Genomic DNA, 16460 nt, shown 5'->3' with positions numbered 1-16460 from the left:
TTTAGTGAATCATTAAATATAGTATTGTGCACAATGCAACAGAGAAAACTGGAAAAAGATTCAAACATTAAACTGAAAAAAGGCACCATCTTGAATGTTATTTTCCTAAAACATCTAACAAGCCAGATTAACAGATCTAACCAAGGTGGCTTTGATGTCTTTTTTCTTCTTCAGAGTTAAGAAACATCTCCAAAGACCTGGAATCTGTCATGTAGTCCTCTTTTCCCCCAGGAGAATTAAATACTGATGGTGAAGTGCGATACCGAGCTCTCAGACTTGAACCTTCAGCAGGACTGATGCTATTAGCATAGGGAGGTGACCCTGATGTTGGACTATAGCCTGAAACCTGATGAACAGAAGACAATTTATTTATAATAACTTAGACAGGATTTGCCAGAGAGAGTCTGAATTCTTTACAAATAAGGTTAAAACTTTGTATACCCCAATACACAGCTTAGCAGCATATAAACTGATTTTAGAAACTGAAAACCCCCAAAACAAGAGATTTGTTACAATGTTAACATACAAGTGGATTAGGGAAAAAAAAAAAAAAAAAGTTTTTTAAAACACATTATAATTTTGTAGTTCTCAAAAAAGCCAAATAGGGTATGTTGAGTTTGTACATTTTTTTTTATAAATAAAAATAGGAAGTTAACAGGAAAAACAGATTTAAGGAAATTTTAAAATGACTGAATTATACAGTATATTAAATGTGGCAAAATACCTTGCTAAAACTGGTGCCAGCTGCATATCCAACTGAAGGACTGAAGGAGCCACTGCCAGCAGGTGAAGGCGTTTGTAATGAAGGACTATATCCAGTTATGCAGCCTGGTGAGAATTTAGGGCTTGTGCTTGCTGGACGTGAGGGGCTATAAGTCAAGACACTTTGACCTTGAACAGGAGAGGACTGTGAAGGCACAGGTATTTCTGTCTTTTCTTGCTTTAAAGGATGGGATACTTGGATTCCTAAAATGAAGGGGGAAAAAAAAAAAGATTCTGGCAACCAATTGTAATACACTTGCCATAAATGTTGAATTCCCTTCCCCATTCCCTACCTCCATCCTCACAAAAAAGTAGCTGCATGTATTGTCATTTAAGGTCATACCTGTCCTCAAAGCACTGGAAGACTGCTATGTAATAAATGGAACTAATTTCTTTGCATTGCAAAATAGTGTTAATTGAAAGTCCATGTATTAAGCATGTGCTTTCACTGTACCCTCCTCCCCTTTTAACTTCAACACCCCTTTTCTGTTAAGTCCATTACAGTATTTTAAAGTCTCATCTTCACATACAATGAGCAGAAGGGCAGTAAATGCTAAAATATCATTGGTGCGTTTCCTGGTTCTCTTTCCAAGGCCATAAAAAGTTCCCATGACATCATATCATAGGTGGGTAAATCCACGTCAAATCATCACACTTTTGGACCTCATCACAGGTTTTCAAATTAACTTGGCATGCTTGGTCATATGAGTAACCCCCAGAACTGACTGTCTTGGATAATTATTACGTGAGCTTTAAGCTAACAAAGTTTGAACTTATTTTGGGGGTTGGGTGTATGACTTTTGACTGGCTAGATCTCCCTAAATGTAAGTTGCAAAGAACCGGTTCCCATATTGTTTTAAAGCGCTTTTCCAACACTATATTTTGCGTAAATACTATCCTCAAAATTAAAAATTACCATTGTTATGAGTAATATTAAAAATTGAATAGCAAGAAAACCTATATTTTAAAATTGGTCTTTTTTTTTTTTTTTACTAAAGCTAGCTTATAAATATCATGATATGATGTCATCTTTGATTTTTGAGTTGTTGCTGTGATCACTACTTATCTGAAGTGTACATCAAAACCACAATTCTTTGCAATGCCGTTGAACAGCAGTTAGTGATCAGTGAATGGTACTGGGTTATTAGGGTTCATGAAAAACTAAGACTAAAGCCAGAACTAACAGTGAAAATATAATTTTAATTGAAATAAAAGTAAAACTTAGTTAAAAAAGAATTTTAAAAAAATGTCAAAAAAAAGACAATAATGCCAGAGTAACTAAAACAAAATAGAATTAATGGTAAAATCAGAATAGTCTCTCTCATCAGTTCACACTTTTGACTTTTTAAGACACTGGCCTACTAAAAAGGGCACTGAATTAAGTAAATCATATTTAAGATCACACACTCTTTCATTGTATGTTTTCAAAAAGTACATATCAAGCCTTTACTCACAAACCAGAAAAACTAACACAAAAACTAAACAAACTAGATGGGCTCTTAGATCACTAGAGTCAGTAAAGAATTGAAACTTTAGTGGAATCATGAATAAGTTACATAGAAGGTGTACTGTTTTAATGGTAAGGTGGGAATATAAGAAAAAAAAAATGGCTACACTCGAAATTTATTCTCCATCGGAGCCTTTGATGAAGCAATTGTGTCTGTCCATCCTGTTGCCATTACTGATTCAACTACTAAAAGCACATCCTGATGATCCATGACAAGTGTATCAGAACAGTATGGGAATGAGTAGGATGCAGGTGGTCCAAAAGGATGTAAAAAAGTTCAGTCTCAACTCTCCAGTGCTGGGCAATAGTTTCTTCAATACATCCTAGCTATATACCTTCATCTCCAGATGCTGAGGGACCAACCCAAGATTCAGGATAGGCAGGGTCTGCAGAGTCACTACTGGAAAAGTCAGACTGACAGATCTGTTCGTTCTTGGGTGTGAGTTTTGATAGTCTCACACAACAATTTCTGCAGATACAGTGACCTGACCTTAAATTAAGACTCATCGCTTAAAGCATAGGTTATCTTCTTCAGATGACATTTGAAAGGGTCACAACAAGATTTCGGATCGAGACGAAACAACTTCTCTACTGAAGCCACTGTGAAAATGTATGCTGCTGCAACAAAGACGATGGTATTTATCCCCACCAGGTAATCAACAGCATCTGCTGATTGATTGATTACACCAGACCAATGTGCAAACGTCACTATCCTCTGATTAATGCAGGGTATGGCATTAGCATTTATTAACCACACTGGAATGGGCTCTTTTCACAGCAACCATTTTGACAAGAAATAGTATAGAGCAAGCACAGGTGTCACTAATGACATTAATGAAGCTTCTGTTCATTTTCAATGTAGAACAACTGAAACCTAATGTCATTACTTACACCCGTGCTTATCATACTATTTCATGTCAATACGGCTGTTATGAAAAAGACCCATTAGTGACATGAAACCACATGATGCCACCTATAAATAAAGATAGCTCAACAATGACTCAAAAACCAAACATCTAATTTTCTGGATATGTTCATGACATTATAAGCTAGCTTTAGTATAAAAAAAAAAAAAAGACCAATTTTAAAATATTTTTTTGCTCTTCAATTTTTAATATTATAATCATTCAGAATACGGTAATTTTTATTATATATACACAAAATACAGATCTGGAAAAGAACCATTTCTGAGCAACTTATACTGTATTTAGTGAGATATATGGGGGGGTGTTATGACTGACTGGCTATAAGTTCAAACTTTTTTAGCTTAAATATCCCTTAATATTGATCTAAAACATGTGTAATTTCAGTTCCATGGGTTACTTTTAAGACCCAATTAGCATACCAAGTTTCATTAACATTTGTGATGAGGTACAAAAGGTGCAATTTGACATGGAATTACCCAGGTTGACCAAAGACAGAATTAATAAACTGTCTAACTTTAGCATCACAAAGTTGTAGTAGTAGGCAGCTACTGGTCTAAACATGGCACTGTCACCTTACATAAAGCACATCTACAGCTTTTAGTGAATGCCATATTCTATTCCCCATCTTTAAAGAAGAAATCAAACTAATACAGGTTCCTGCGAAGCCAAAATCTGAAGAAGCATGTGCATTTCAACATTTACACAAAACCAAAAGGATGTCAAAAACAAATATGGCTGAAGATAGGAGTTACTTTATGTACCAGAAAAAAATCAGCTAGCCATGTGGACAGGCTATTCTTCAACTTGTTTTGCAGGTAAAGTATTATAGGAAGACTCTGATTACATTTGAAGAAGAGGCAAAAGGAAGATCTGGTGAATAACTAATTGAATGCTACAAATCAAAACACATTAAAGTATAAATTGGTTTGTTAATATACCATATTCATCATAAATGAGTTACATTGGCTCTCTACATGACAATATTTAATGTAAAATGAAAAGTACTGGACATGTTTGCATTGTTCTTTATTTTTGATAAGGTAATACCTTCCACTCAAACCTTCTTTTAGGTTAAGTAGTAATTCTATACATTTTACTAATGTTTAACACTAAAAACAAGAGCAGGTATTAAACCAAGACACTGGAATGAAACTAACCAGAATTCTTAAGGCCCAAAAGTTTATGTTGTTCAGAACTGACAACAAGACTGGAAGGAGCAAATGTATACTTGAAGTACCTCCAGAGATCAAATACAGCATTTAAGAGGAACAGTAATCCAAGAATGAGCTCTGTTTAAAAAAAAAAAAAAAGGAGATGAATACAAATTTATATCAGTTTATGAAGAAAAAAAAAATTAAATAAAAAAATATATATATATATTGTGATCACAGCAACTTACCAATGTACCAAAGAGGCCAGTAATTAATATTACAGTATTTGCTCAAGAGTTTTCCAGTCCTGACAGAAAAAGGATTATGTAAACAGACATTGAATAAATATGTATTCGCAAAGGATATTACACCATTAAAAAAAAATGTATATTATATAATACACACACACACACACACACACACACACACAGATGAGCCAAAACAATAACGCCACTGACAGGTTAAGTGAATGACATTGATTATGTTATTACAATGGCACCTGTCATGGGGTGGGATACATTAGTATCAATAGGTATGGACAGCATACACATTCACATCAAAAGTAAATCTAATTATTAATGGCAACAATAATGAGGCCGATAAAAAAAAATAATTACATTTCAGAATAAATCATGCCTGCCAGAGAGAAGTTCAGGACTGCCCACGCAAAGACCACCTTTCTTGCCTTTTCCTCTTTCCTCATTTTTATAGTACGATCAATAAGACTAGGTCCTGCGCCATCTTTTGAAGGCGTCATTTCTGGCTGAAGAATTAACACCTACATTAAAAAATACATACAAAGGAAACATATCTCAGATTGTGAAAGTATTTATTGAAATAACGCTAATTTGGGTTCTCCTCATGATCAGTGAATTAGAAAGAAGCAAAAGGAAAGCGATTTCATGCAACAACAAAAAAAATTGTCAGGAACAAATGCACACATTACATCCCCCTCCCACATAATAAATAAAATAAAATATACATGAGACTAAAAATTACTGTATTTTACAGCAAATAACACTATTATACCACCTTTCATAATATGTACATTGTTTTTAGCATATTTCGATGAATTTAATAATTAAAAAAAATGTCAGGAAATGGGGCGGCACGGTGGAGCAGTGATAGTGCTGCTGCCTTGCAGTAAAGAGACCTGGGTTCGCTTCCCGGGTCCTCCCTGCGTAGAGTTTGCATGTTCTCCCCGTGTTTGCATGGGTTTCTTCCGGGTGCTCCAGTTACCTCCCACAATCCAAAGACATGCAAGTTAGGTGTATTGGCGATCCTAAATTGTCCCTTGTGGGTGGGCTGGCGTCCTACCCAGGTTTGTTTCCTGCCTTGCACCCGGTGTTGGCTGGAACTGGTCCCAACAGACACCCCCTATGACCCTGTAGTTAGGATATAGCGGGTTGGATAATGGATGGAGGTCAGGAATGCTTCTTCGTGTTTTCATATTTTTACTTTAAGAGCTGAAAACAGCTGATACTGTGAAAATAACTGCCAGCAAAACGTGTATTTTTTTCCTCTCTTTCTCCAAAAATAAAAAGTTGAGGAATCAAAAAGCCAAAATAACAGGTTTCATTTTAAAGGAAGAATTTACTATTTGGTAAATTCTTTCTCTGTATGATTTATTTAATTGTCATTTACATGACTGCTCAAATATAAAAAAAGGTTTAAAAAAATACAGTACTCCAGTAATTGCCAAGATCAGATGGACTTAATTTTTGACACTTTTAGATTTTAAGGTCTAAAACATTCTATAAATATCATGGTAAATAATTTTGCTCATGTTGCCCACCCCCAGGATGCAAGACTTTAGGCTGAGGTACAGTAGATAGCTTTAAATCAGATACATTTTCCTACATGCGCTTATGAGGATAGTATGGAATTCAACACTAGCATAACAGGAAACTGCTCTGAAGATAAAAAGACAGTTGTGTTAAAGGGAAAAATAGGTTTTGTGGAGTTGAACAGCACTTATGGAGGTGGTAGGCAGGACTGAAAAGCCCCTGTGGGTGACCACAAACTCCAGCCAAAGAAACAGTAACATTTCAGGACTACAACGGATACATCCACAAATATGTGCCATCAATACAAAGTTGCATATTACTCTGTATTTTGCTTTTCTAATATACAGGTAACCCCCTTTTTGCTGTGATTGTGAACACAGTGGTCATTGTCTTGCAGAACAAGCAACATTCCCTTTTGTTGAGGTATGAGCCAACTTAAAAAGGTACAAGCAACAGACCAAGGATGAAACACTGTAAGAGGTCTACTACGAAATTTTGCCAGGGCCATCCCCTGTAAAGGTAGGTTAGAGAAAATTACAAGGTTTAACACATAGCTCAAATCCTGGGATACAGGTTTTTAAGACACTGGGCTACCTTTTGCCAAAGGTGGGATATGTACTAACAGAACAAATTATACTTCAGCCAAATTGACAGTGATGGACTAGGGAGGTATGTAACCAGTTCAGTTGAGGACTAGTTAAACAATACAATGGTGGAGCAGAGAGCATAAGATAAGCCAGGTTTAAAAATTCCTGAAAGGTATTGGAGAGTTACACATGAATTTAAATGTGACAATGTAAAAGAGTGTAAATTTAAGATTACTATTTAGTAGGATATAAGATGTAAAAATTAGAATAAAACCCATTGTCAAAAATCAAGTAGTACTAAAAAATAAAACTAAAATCGATTATTCAGTTATATGTATATGCATATACTTTGACATTTTAACTCTTTCACAAATAAAGGTTGTTGGGGCATATTTTTGCCCGTAAAAATATGACATTTCACATCATAATCAAGTGGTTTATATCATATTCAGCATAAATTCACCTATCCACTTATGTCAGTTATGAACAGGACTGCCTAATAAAATGCAAAAACTGCGGGAAAGAGCTACATTTTTTTTTACACAAATGACACGGAATGGGAAAAAAAGTTTGAAAAAGTTACTGCAAGTGTCTATTGTCTTGTTTACAAGCATGCAGGCTTTTTTGTAGTTCCCCATCCGTGTTTTTGTGTTTTTAAAGTCGTACAAGTGAATTTTTGTAATTTCCTTCAGGAACTTTTCCAATAACTAAAACTGTATTTACTGTTCACTTTTGATGCAACAAAAATATTTCTAACAAATATGAATATGAGACATTTTCAATAAAAAGATACAGTACGCTGAAATAATTTACAATGGTTACTTAATTGCTCTTAAGTAGGAGAATTATGGCAATTTCAGTGCATTATCTTAGAGTGACAGAGCTTTTCAAAAGGGCATTTAGTTAAAATAGGCAGAAGTGAAACCTGTAGACATGGAACAAAATCAAAACTACAATGGCTGAAAGTGAATACTATTTGTTCACCTAAGTGGTTTGTGAAATCTCCAGGAAGGCTGGGATCAGTTATGTCCAATTATTTTCAATCATGCTATCATCTCACAAATTAAAATGAACAAAAATAGAAAACTTTTTAAATTCACTCATTAGACTAATTTTGTTACAGCTTTACAACTTAGCATGAGAAAATTCAAATAAAACTGAGTATGCTGGATTACCAAGGAGCAACACAGTAAGTCTAAATAGTTGCTAAACTACAAACGCAGCACCCCGAGGCGCTTGTGCTAATCGCTGGAGACTTTAACCATTTGACACTGGACAAAACATTACCTGCCTTCTCCCAGTATGTGGATTGTAACACCCGGGGAAATAGGACTATTGACCTACTGTATGCAAATGTTAAAGACGTATACAAGCGCCAACCCGCTGCCTGCGCTTGGGAAAGCAGATCATAACCTGGTTCTGCTTCAACCTTACTACAAACCAAGAGTGAGGGAGCTACTTACATCCTTACGCTCATTCACGAAGTGGTCCCCTGAGGCAGAGCAGGCTCTGAGAGAGACTGCTTTGGAACTACGGACTGGGATATCCTGCAGGGATCTTATAGTGAGAACATTGAAGAGGTTGCTGACTGCACTACTGACTACATCAACTTCTGTATGGACATTGTAGTTCCAGTAAGAACAGTACACTGCTATGCTAACAAGCCATGGATTACAAGTGACATCAAGGGCCTTTTGAACCAGAAGAAAATGGCTTTTAAAGGCGGTGATCAGCATGAGTTCAAGCGCGTACAGAAGGAACTCAGAGTCCAGCTCAGGGAGGAGAAGGAGCAGTACAGGATAAAACTGGAGCAGAAGGTGCAGAATAACAGCATGAATGAAGTGTGGGATGGGATGAAATGAAAATCATCACTGGCTGCAGCTCGAAGCGGGGTGCCACCATCGAGAGAGATGTGGAGAGAGCAAACCAGATGAACAACTTCTTTAACAGGTTTGACCATCCTAACCCACTCTCACCTCGGAGTACTGCACCCTACACCAATCCTTCTGCCGATACCAGCATAGAAGAGAGTCCAACCCCCACCCACCCCATTACAGCAACCCAGGTAAGCAGAGAGCGGAGGAGACTTCATGCCAGCAAAACAGTGGATCCAGATGGAGTATCCCCACGACTGCTGAAGGCCTATGCGTTGGAGCTGGGGACTCCTCTACAGCACATCTTCAACCTGAGCCTGGAACAGGGGAGAGGCCCAAGGCTTTGGAAAACATCTTGCATCACCCCAGTCCCAAAGGTATCACGTCCTAGTGAGCTGAATGACTTCCGGCCTGTCACTCTGATGTCACATGTGATGAAGACCATGGAGCAGCTGCTGCTTCACCACCTGAGGCCACAGGTCCAACACGCCCTCGACCCTCTGCAGTTCACATACCAGGAGAAGGTGGGAGCAGAGGATGCCATCATCTACATGCTACACCAATCCCTCTCCCACTTGGACAGAGGCAGTGGTGCTGTAAGAATTATGTTTCTGGACTTCTCTAGCGCCTTCAACACCATCCAACCTCTGCTCCTTAGGGACAGAGCTGACAGAGATGGGAGTAGATTCATACCTGGTGGCATGGATCGTGGACTATCTTACAGACAGACCTCAGTATGTGCGTCTCGGGAGCTGCAGGTCCGACATTGTAGTCCTCAAAACAGGAGTGCCGCAGGGGACTGCACTTTCTCTGGTCCTGTTCAGCCTATATACATAGGACTTCCAATACAACTCGGAGTCCTGCCACATGTAAAATTTCGCTGACGACACTGCTATCGTGGACTGCATCAGGAGTGGGCAGGAGGAGGAGTATTGGAACCTAATCAAGGACTTTGTTAAATAGTGCGACTCAAACCACCTACAACTGAACACCAGCAAAACCAAGGAGCTGGTGGTGGATTTTAGGAGGACCAGGCCCCTCATGGACCCCGTGATCATCAGATGTGACTGTGTGGAGGGTGCAGACCTATAAATACCTGGGAGTGCAGCCAGAATGATAAATTGGACGGGACTGGCAGTACTGACGTTCTGTGTAAGAAAGGACAAAGCCAACTATACTTCCTCAGAAGGATGGCGTCTTTCTACATCTGCAATAAGATGCTGCAGATGTTCTATCAAACGGTTGTGGCGAGCACTCTCTTCTATGCGGTGGTGTGCTGGGGAGGCAGCATAAAGAAGAGGGATGCCTCACGCCTGGACAAACTGGTGAGGAAGGCAGGCTCTATTGTTGGCACAGAGCTGGACGGTTTGACATCCGTGGTAGAGAGACGGGCGCTAAGTAGGCTCCAGTCAATCATGCAGAATCCACTGCATCCAGTAAACAGTATCATCTCCAGACAAAGGAGCAGCTTCACCGCCAGACTGCTGTCACTGTCCTGCTCCACTGACAGACTAAGAAGATCGTTCCCCCTCGTCTGGAACGGATTAACCGCGATAAACAAGGGTTTACTGTATTTAAATAAACACTCCTTTTTGTATTATCTTTCAAAAATGAACTTCTTAGTTGCTGAGTAGGGAATTTGATGGACTATTTTTCAGTGGTAATGTATGATTTGATTAAAAAAGTAAGAAAATGTAAGTTAAACTTAAAATTTTATTACTTAAATATTTTATCAGCAAATTATAAAACAGAAACAAATATTTTCATTGAAATCAAAGTACTGCACTATTGTACCTAAACAGAAAAGCATTATCCTAAACACAGTACTTAACATTTTTCAACTTTTGCACATAACCTTTCCTGAATGCAAGATTTTTTAGTGGTTTCCTTGAAAAGTGCTAAATGGGGATTCTACCATATTGTATGCATACAGTAAATGCAGTTTGCATTAAAAAAATGTATATGCAAATGAATAGGTATTTCATTGTAATATTAATCTAAATAAACTGCAATTTTACTATCAAAAGCAACAACTGTGATAACTGTGCACCCCTACACACAATCTAAATTGTTTACATTTTTTTTTTGTTTAAAAAAAAAGTACGTACACAATCTGCTTTTTAAGTTATGTCGAGTAAAATAATCTTCACATTATCTGTACAACTGTTGTACATTATCTGTACAACAGTATAAACTATCAAACCCACTCTTAACATGGAGATTTTCTAATTTAAACTTATGAAGCATACCAACAGTTGTTCGAATATGTCATTTTATGGGCTTTTAACAAAGCACTCCATACTAATTTTTTACTTATTATCACACATTCCAAAAATTAAAGTCACAATAATATAAGTAAAATATTACGTAACATTAGAAAGGTGACACACTGATAGCAACATTTGCTTTCATTACACATCATATTCACCCACTCAGTTATCTTAGAAATTCAAACAGGCATGCTCAAATGCCTAAGGAGTGGAATGTAAATGTGAAGGACATCCAAAGTTTATGATTAGAGGAAAGTAATGGGAAAAAAAGGCAAAATGCCATTCCATTATCAGCTATTTCTTAATATTTAGTATATCTTTGGAGCAGTCGACATGACACGTTAATTTCTGCAATACTGTTAATTCATTAATAAACTGTATAGCAGAATAGGGATATCAGGATTTTACTATTCAACACCAAAGAAATTTCACAATATTTGATACCTTTCAATACCACAGTAAAAACAGAAATCCAATTAAACTGCTTTCTATTACAAATACCAACAATATTAAAGTGAACAATATTGTGTTTTTGTAATATACAACATATAAACAATACATCTACTTATGCAATATTTGAGAAAAAACTTGTTCCACTAATTTTGAATATTCCACAGTGGTTAAGACACCTGTTTGTGGTCACACAGTGTCAGTAGCAGGATTTGAATCCATAATGTCAGGGACTGATGTCCAAAGCCTTAGCCACTATGCAACACTACTGGCCAAAAACTATGCCACACTGCCACAGTAGCAACAGCAGCTTTAAAATACTGCTGTACCCATCAAGAAGCTACCCAACTATTACTTAAGTAAACTAGTATTGGCATTCATAAATATCAAATTACAACACAGGGCTTAAATTTTTCTTCATTGTACTGAATGTATTAAAAGCAAGTAACACTCCATACAAGCAAGTCAAACTTGAAAAAACTAAATTCAATTCATCCAATTCCATCCAAAACCCTAACCCCTCTATTAGAAGTGTAACATTTGCCATCATAAGATTTATATTTGGACCATTAGCTGGTTAAAATCCATACTAAAGAGCAACGGATGAGTCAAACTGATTCAGTTTTAAAGTGTCACACAATCCTGGAACTTTAAATTTCCCGAATCTGTCTCTCATTTTATTATTTTTTAGGTCCGTCCAAAATTAAAATTTCTTTGTTGAGCTGTTTTCATAGTATCTTTTATGACTGATCCGACTTTGTTATTGCTTAGTCAGAATACTAGTTCAGAAGTAAAATATTAACAGGACCTGAACTGGTAGACTGCTTTACATTCTCCAATGTACCTGTCAATACATACTGTATGTTCTTTTACTACATTTGTCACATTTTAGGGATTATATGAATGGACACTCTTCAAAAACCAAACGAATGACACATATTTAGTGTTTGGATATCTGTATTTAGAAGTATGTAATTTACCCCATCCTAACTAACATAATCACAGTGCTTTGAAGCACAAAACAAATTGTACTTTGGTATAAAAGAAAAAATTTATTAATTGGAGTAGCTCATTTCATCACCCGTGTAGGAAAGCCAAATAGGCACTTCGCCTGAAACTTGCCACAGATATTCGCACTACCAATACTATATGCACAGTACATGCAACGTTTCACATATGACCGCAAACTAAATACCATACCATTTTTATTTGTTGAGCACTTAAAAACACAGCATTACAAGTGACCGAAGCGCTGTACAGTTAAAAAGAAGCAAGACTAAAAACAAATTATTAAATACAAACATTAAGAGAGAAATTAAAACAGAGATACTAAAAACAGGCCAGAGGACCCAATAAAATAGGGAAATAGGAAGAAACAAGTGGAAATGAGACAGGTTAAAAAGTAAAAGTCAATGTGAAGAAGTGTGTTTTTAGGCGTGATTTAAATGAGGCGACGGAGGTGGCTTTTCTAACCACTAAAAGGTATGGAGTTCCAGAGCCTGGGTGCACAGACGGAAAAAGCCCTTTCACCACGAGCTTTAAAACGTGCCTTGGGAACAGTTAGGAGCAACTGATCTGCGGATCTAAGAACACGAAGAGGATTGTGAGGATGGAGCAAGACACTCAAATATGCGGGGGCTAGACCGTTTAGTGCCTTATAGGGTTAAGAGGAGTATCTTAAAATCAATTCTGAATCTAACCGGCAGCCAGTGTAGGGTTTTTAAAATTGGTGTAATGTGCTGGCTTCTGCTGCTTAGAGTTAGAAGCCTTGCAGCCGCATTTTGAGCCTGTTGGAGTCTAGAAAGAGTGGCCTTACTGATACCATTTAGGCAGGAATTTGAGTAGTTGAGCCGGGATGTAATGAATGCATGAATTACTGATTCCAGGAGGTGGTTAGACAGAAGAGGCTTGAGTTTGGCGATTCGCCTAAGATGGAAAAAGCAGGATTTAACTGTGCTATTGACTTGAGCATTCATTTTCAGGACCGTATCCATTTTGATAAAATAAACTGGTTAGGGTTGGATGCCTAAAAGCACATTTGTGGACGTGTTCTACGTAATCAACAAATGAATGCAATGCCTCTGTTCCTTTCTAGGGTCGGCATAGGACATGGCATTAAAACACAATTCATCACGCCATCATTTTGTCTCCTCTTACAATATTGAGTGATTAAAACTCTGATTAAACACATCACTTCACTAACAACACATGCATAAGCTATTTATGAACAGTCTCCATAATGGAATAAAAGTAGTATTAACAAAAGTCAGTGTGTTTTGGCTTTTTTAAAATAACAACAACAAGCATCATTCCAATAGCCACGCACTAAAATTCTCCTGTCAGGAAGAAAAATCATTTCCAGACATGGCTTCTGTTTTTCTTTTCAACATGTGTTGATACAGTGCTGTGTCATCACTGGGAGCCATTTTACATTTAGCACTTATTCATGTGTTTCTCATATATAGCATATATAGATGTAATTTGCTACTTGGAATCGTACAGGAGTCTAGTACTACTGATACTGAAAATAGCTAGAATCAATGTTTTGGGAACATTAACATCAGCTGGTACATAAGGTAATCCCTATTGGGAAATGTTACTTTTAAAAATAAGTTACATTTCACACTACTTACAGAAAAAAAAAATATATATTTTATATAGTTACTGATCATAAAATGTGATTACTCAGTTTTTTTATTTTTAATAAATTTGCAAAAATCTCAAGTAAACTTTAACGTTGTCATTATGGGGTGTTGTGTGTAGAATTCTGAGGAAAAAAAAGAATTTAATCTATTTTGGAATAAGGCTGTAACATAACAAAATATGGAAAAAGTGATGCACTGTGAATACTTTCCGGATGCACTGTATGTTATGTTAAACTATCCATCCATCCATCTTTCTTTTAAATAAATAGGTGGCTTAACTCAAAATGCATGAGGACATATTCTATAAACAAACCACATGCACTTGTTACTTGCTCCAGCAATGCTATAACTTTGTGTTACTTACCTCACTGTTTCAGGGCCAAATTCAGACCACAAAGTTCCTAGTAAAGAGAACGCAAACAATACAAAGTGCATTCTTTAGAAGGTTTAAGTGGCATAGTTAACCTTAATGAGAACAATCATCAACTCCCTATATTGAGCCTTCTTAAATGCATCAGGAATGGATCACAAGAGTACAACACAAAGGTAGGAATACAATTTTAATATTGTCTATTTGTAAATTTGTGAGGCATACTCTGAAAACAAGCAATTTCGGTTTTATAGAACTGCATACTACTAATATAAAAAAAAACTGTGTTCAACTATCTATCCATTTGAATTCACACTGGATGTGGACTGTTTTTGTGATCTTTTCTAAATTTTAACTTTGGATTAAACCATCCATTTTCCAAAACTATTCATCCGGTACAGGGTCGTTGGAAAATATGCCAGCAAGCAACAATCCCTGGACAGGATGCCATGGCAGCCCAGGGCTAACTCACACACGCACGCACCCCTTTAGCAACTCCAATTTTAATCCGACTGAATTCTGGTACGTTTATTTGATCACAGACAGTGTGCTAAACTTATAGCTAGCCCATCGTAGCGTGTACACGCAATTTAGCAATGCCAGCTCACCTAACCTGCAAGTCTGTAGACTTTGGAAGGTAATTGTAGCGCCTGGACCTAGTGATGTTAAGTATACACAAAAACGGTTCATAAAAATTGCCATACCGATTTAAACGTGAAAATAAGATTAACACCTTTCATTATTACCTTTTCATTTACGAGCGGGAAGATCTTTACATGCAGATTTCTTAAGTGCAGTAAGCTTTTTGTGTTATTTGTTTCAAGACCTTTGTGGTCTGACTCGAGGTTAAAGTATATATAAAACAGAGCAAAAGCAGCTCTGATTTTTTTTTTTATTTTAAAGAGGGCTTGCTTGGTTTTCTACAAAGACTTTAATAAACTCCTGTGTGCATCAATTTTTAACATCTAAAGAAAACTGCTCACTATTAAGGCATAATTGACAAATCACTACCTCCAATAGTTTACAGTTTCGAAAACTACAATAAAGATGCATTATTTAAAGACCCGTAGAAGACGTTTTATCAGTAGTGTAATGCAACTGTGAGAAACACATTTTTAAAGCAAAGTCATTTTCTGTATTAGTGATTTCTCGAATCTCTCTAACCTCTAGGCTTTTCATAAATGAAATACAGGTCGGAAAGGTTACTTGCAGAAGAGACACACAAAAAATAACATTTCCGTCGTTAAAAACCTGAATTCAATACTTGTACAATACTTTAAAAAAGAAAAACACCTTATAAGGGACAGCCATCTCTTAGTGACTCTATCTCAAAACTATGTGGCTGTTATATTTAGTCCTAATTATATTTAGACCTGCGTTTGCAGCAGTTGAAAGTAGATGGAATTTAAAAAAAAAAACAAAAACGCCTTTCTAAAAAATTGAATGAAACAAACTTACGCGCGCTCTGCCTTTCCACAGCCAGTCCATGAGCTAGACCCCGGAAGCAGTTGTGCTGTATGTTCCTGTTGAAACAGATAATCACTTCCTCGGAGCCTGACCCACCCTCTAGTGGATAGACATGTCAGTCATTTTAAACAATTTTTAATCAGACGCAAACGCCGTTTTGGGCATGGTAATATGCTTTAAGAGTGTCCTGTCAATCATTATGTGGGCGGAGATGAGCTCGTGACGTGACAACAGCCCTTGCGTATCAAAACTTAAGGCGCGCACGAATAAATGTACTGGAAATAAATGCAGCTTGTGTTTGGAGGTAATAAAAAAAGACTGCGTTATAACAGCGGCTTTAAAAAGGTTTAAACTGTGAGCAGGGCAGTGCAATGTTTGATTAAAGTGGGAGTATTTAAATATAATTTTAGACTTCAATACGGGGAAAATGTATTTCAAAGCAATTTGTTTGGACGTGATAGGTGTAAAGGGCATACATTTAAGACATTTTTCATCCTGGAAACAATAATATCACGTGTCTAACTGATCGGGATAATGCCATTATTCTTAAATTATTTATTGGTGATCAGTCTTTATATTATTTTATTTTGATAAGACAAAAATCCTGCTAGGCACTAAGAATTTTTTTGTCTCGTAATGCTTTGATTTTATACTATTGCCACGT

At 36.8% G+C, this 16460-nt stretch overlaps 1 protein-coding gene across 3 annotated transcripts in view; it reads right to left on the bottom strand.

Moving 5' to 3' along the window:
- The window catches only part of tmem209 (transmembrane protein 209), a 43101-nt gene extending 27180 nt beyond the window's left edge, over window positions 1-15921 (bottom strand). Inside the window, exons 1-7 of one of the 3 annotated variants that reach the window (XM_039760980.1) lie at window positions 15788-15842; window positions 14324-14360; window positions 4964-5124; window positions 4595-4653; window positions 4353-4484; window positions 725-966; window positions 142-346 (exon numbers count right to left, since the gene is read on the bottom strand). In XM_039760980.1, the coding sequence (XP_039616914.1) occupies window positions 142-346; window positions 725-966; window positions 4353-4484; window positions 4595-4653; window positions 4964-5103 (778 nt within the window). In that variant the 5' untranslated portion in view covers window positions 5104-5124; window positions 14324-14360; window positions 15788-15842. Of the gene's footprint in view, window positions 1-141; window positions 347-724; window positions 967-4352; window positions 4485-4594; window positions 4654-4963; window positions 5125-14323; window positions 14361-15787 lie in introns of all 3 variants that reach the window. The other 2 variants (XR_005634645.1, XM_039760979.1) reach the window with 2 other exon arrangements.
- Between the last annotated feature and the right edge of the window lie 539 nt (window positions 15922-16460).

Source organism: Polypterus senegalus, chromosome 8, assembly GCF_016835505.1.
Source record: "Polypterus senegalus isolate Bchr_013 chromosome 8, ASM1683550v1, whole genome shotgun sequence".
Classification (NCBI taxonomy): domain Eukaryota; kingdom Metazoa; phylum Chordata; class Cladistia; order Polypteriformes; family Polypteridae; genus Polypterus; species Polypterus senegalus.
Note: the sequence above shows the minus strand (reverse complement) of the source record. Positions and strands in the feature narration are given on the sequence as shown.